This window comes from Erigeron canadensis, chromosome 6, assembly GCF_010389155.1.
Source record: "Erigeron canadensis isolate Cc75 chromosome 6, C_canadensis_v1, whole genome shotgun sequence".
Classification (NCBI taxonomy): Eukaryota; Viridiplantae; Streptophyta; class Magnoliopsida; order Asterales; family Asteraceae; genus Erigeron; species Erigeron canadensis.
In genome coordinates this window covers 3,807,412-3,811,313 of record NC_057766.1, presented here as the reverse complement: position 1 = coordinate 3,811,313, position 3,902 = coordinate 3,807,412, and the positions used below count along the sequence as shown (strand labels likewise).

The window sequence follows — 3,902 nt, the reverse complement described above, 5'->3', positions numbered from 1 at the left end:
CTATAGTCTTCATGGGTTTACGCCCTCCCTCCATCATTTCCACTATGCCACATATGGTGTAGGTCCGGGAATCTATTTGTGTGCCTTTTTGTTATATGGATATCAGGAATTCGAACTTCATTAATTCATCACGTTAGGCCGTTTCTAACGTGCCTCCTCTAAGACCATATAGGAGTTACTATGGCATATATCAAGACTAACTTTCGACAAACAGTGGAATCCCGATCGAAAGGTCTCAAGTTCAGATATTATTGGGTAGTCTAATGCTACTGTTGGCCCCGATACAGAGTATTTAGACCAAAAGGATGAGGTGCGTCGATCTCCGACTTTTTATTCACATATTGGACAGATAAATGCTAAAGGCTATCGAGCAAGACGTTTTTCAATTCGTTGATTTTGCTCCAATGTCATTTGATGGCTACATAGATAATTGTTGTGTGTAATGTGTATTGTCAAGAGACCACTCCTAATTTTTCATTCTTTTAATTTTTTTAAAAATTTTTTTTTATTGTTCTTTTTTACGACACCCGCCATCTTTAAAGCCCAATAGCCCATATATTTCATGTCTCCGATATATGTTGTTTCCCTTAATCCCATAAACCTCACAATAAGCCCATAGCTGCAGGCTTGCAGCCGACCCAATAGAGTCCAAGCTCAGTGTTATACTTTATCACGAGCACATCATTCAAAAAATTAACTAACATGTGTTACGTAATTGAATTTAATTTAAGAAGTTTGTAAGATAGACACACCCTTCAATTAAGAATTATTTGTATAATATATATTTACATTTTTATTTATATATAACTAGGTATTTTACCCCGTGCGATGCGCGGCTAGCTAAAAAGATTATTTTATACATTAGTAAATAGCTATTCTATAGGTTTATTATGTAAAAATTGATTATGTTATAGTTCATGGTTAATTCATGTATCACTCTGGTCACCCTTTGTTTTTTCGGACATGTCGATAGCAAAGTCACTTAACCTTCTATAGTGATTACACATACCGTTAAAGCCGTGGGTGGAGATACTCACCTAGGCGGAGAAGATTTTGACAAGTTGATGGTTGACCATTGTGTGCAAGAATACAAGAAGAAGGAAAATAAGAATATAAGTCAAAATGCAAGAGCAATGATGAGGTTGAAAATTGCTTGTGAAAAAGCAAAGAGGGATTTGTCATCAACTCCACAAACACCAATTGAAATTGATTCCTTGTATGAGGGAGTTGATTTAACAACAAAATTCAGCCGTGCAAAGTTTGAGGAGCTAAATGCTGGCTTCTTCAACATGTGCATTAAGCATGTTGAGAGTTGTTTGGGAGATGGGAACACGCATAAGAATGATGTTGACGATGTAGTCATTGTTGGTGGGTCGACAAGAATTCCAAAGGTACAAAAAATGCTGATGGAGTTCTTCAATGGGAAACCACTTTGCAAGAGCATTAGCGCGGATGAAGCTGTCACTTATGGCACAGCAGTGTTGGCTGCTAACTTAACTGGTACGGGTGATGCAAAGGTGCAGAAGATGATACTAGCAGATGTGACACCATTATCCCTCGGCATCAGGGTTGTTGGTGGATTTATGAGTGTCGTAATCCCAAGGAACACACCCATACCTACCATCAAGGTTGGGGACTTTGTAACGAGCATCGACAACCACACAATTGTACCTTTCAATGTATTTCAAGGTGAGAGCAGAAAAACAGAAGACAATATCTTCCTTGGCACATTTAGGCTTATTGGCATACCACCGGCCCCTACAGGTGTTGAAAAGTTGAAGGTTTGCTTTAAGTTAGATGCTGATGGTATTCTCAATGTCTCTGCTGAGGTTGTATCCACAGGCGCTAAAAACAGTATAACTATTGTTAAAAGCGGAGTTTTATCGATTCCAAAAGATGCCAAGTAAGTAAGATTAGAAACAAAGACCTATCATGATGTTTCTACGTTCTAGTGTTAAAAATTTTAATGTTTATGTTGCCTTTCTTGATCTGTACTGCACTTCAAGTTTTTAATTATTGGCTTTATTTTGATCCATGTTTGATCTGGTTTCACTGAAGTCACATTTTCTGCTGCATTAGTTTTTAATCAAATTACATTAGTTGGGCGATTTATTCTTTGTGGCGTGGACAATGGCTTGTGGCACAAAGGTACTCGAGGTCAGCCGAGCCGAGCTCTTGGCAAGTCCAACCAGCCGAGCTCAGCTGATCCGTTTTTACAGGGGACTTGTGTTTTTCTTATAAATCAGGTTGCTCATTCGAGAGATTTCAACGTGTGATAAGTTTTCAAAAACTTACACCGTGAAATTCTATATCAATAATTATGTGTTATCCTTGTATACAAGTTCTATGATAGCATCAAAATTTTCTATATTTCTTTTTTTTTTCTATAGCTCCCATACATATGTGAAAAACAAATTACTCTTCATATGAGTTTTTTGCGTAGCAGAACGGATATGTGGATACATTGAAGGAGATTTTGATGAGTTATCCTACCAACAAAGAATCGATTTGTGGATCAGAACTAATTTGCTATCTTAAATAAAGCAACCGTAATAATTTAGGCTGCATTTTATCAAGACTAATTGTTTATGAACAGTAGAATAGGGTAAGGTGGAAGATCTCAAGTTCAGACAATTCTCGGGTAGTCTAACGTAATTCTGTTGGCCCGACACAGAGATTTTAGACCTGTTCTGACCATTTTTTTAACCCATTATACAGATTGATGCTGAAGGCTAGGGGAATTGGGTTAATGAAAGCACCATTAACACGGTAAATGGATATGATTAATCTACACTGAACTGTGTTTCGCTCAACCTTGACTTAACACCAACATTGTCAGGAATTACTCATACATTACAGTATATAATGAGTAATGAAGGATCAATGTCGTGTGATAATTAAGGAACAAAATGTAAGTTAAGTATTCATAGCTAGTTAAGCACAGAGCCAATGACCTCGAGGCCCAAAGGTACTCGAGGTCAGCCAAGCCGAGCTCTTGGCAAGTCCAACCAGCCGAGCTCAGCTGATCCGTTTTTACAGGGGACTTGCGTTTTTCTTATAAATCAGGTAGCTCATTCGAGAGATTTCAACGTGTGATAAGTTTTCAACAACTTACACCATGAAATTTTAAATCAATAATTTTGTGTTATCCTCGTTTACAAGTTCTATGTTTGCATCGAAATTTACTATATTGCTTTGCTTTTTTCTATAGCGTCCAATACATATGTGAAAAACAAATTACTCTTTATATGAATATTTGCATATCATAACTGATTTGCGGATATATTGAAGGAGATTTTGATGAGTTATCCTACCAACAAAGAACCGATTTGTGGATCAGAACTGATTTGCTATCTTACATAAGGCAACCGTATGGTCTTCAGTGTTAAACATCTTTGTTGCATATCTAACATCAACTCCACGATTATTATTTAGGCTGTATCTCGTGGGCTGCATTTATCAAGACTAATTGTTTATGAACAGTAAAATAGGGGAAGGTGGAAGAGATCTCAAGTCCAGACAATTCTCCGGTAGTCTAACGTAATTCTGTTGGCCCATTATACAGATATATTGATGCTGAAGGCTAGGGGAATTAGGTTAATGAAAGCACCATTAACACGGTAATTGTATATGATTAATCTACACCGAACTGTGTTTCGCTCAACCTTGAATTTACACCAACATTGTTAGGAATTACATTACAGTATATAATAAGTAATGAAGTATCAATGTCATGTGATAATTAAGGAACAAAATGTAAGTTAAGTATTCATGGCTAGTTAATAACAGAGCCAACGATAAATTGTTTTGAAACCTTTTTGCTAAGCCTGCCTGATATACACATTTTTCATTGCTATGGCAGCCATACATTTTCCTATTTAGCGTTCACATACACTCACAGA

General features: G+C 36.9%; 1 protein-coding gene across 1 annotated transcript; it reads left to right on the top strand.

Annotated features, from left to right (window-relative positions):
* The first annotated feature begins 353 nt into the window (after positions 1-353).
* On the top strand, positions 354-1,907 carry LOC122604133 (heat shock cognate 70 kDa protein-like). The gene is made up of 2 exons (XM_043777032.1): positions 354-435; positions 997-1,907. The coding sequence occupies exons 1-2, from the start codon at positions 354-356 to the stop codon at positions 1,905-1,907; spliced, it is 993 nt and encodes a 330-aa protein (XP_043632967.1).
* The last annotated feature ends 1,995 nt before the right edge of the window (positions 1,908-3,902 follow it).

Excerpts from the sequence above, each read along its gene's own strand:
- LOC122604133 (XM_043777032.1), top strand. The coding sequence starts at position 354 with ATGCTAAAGGCTATCGAGCAAGACGTTTTTCAATTCGTTGATTTTGCT. Across the intron at positions 436-996 it reads TGGCTACATAGATAATTGTT|TGATTACACATACCGTTAAA; the intron begins GTGTGTAATGTG and ends AACCTTCTATAG.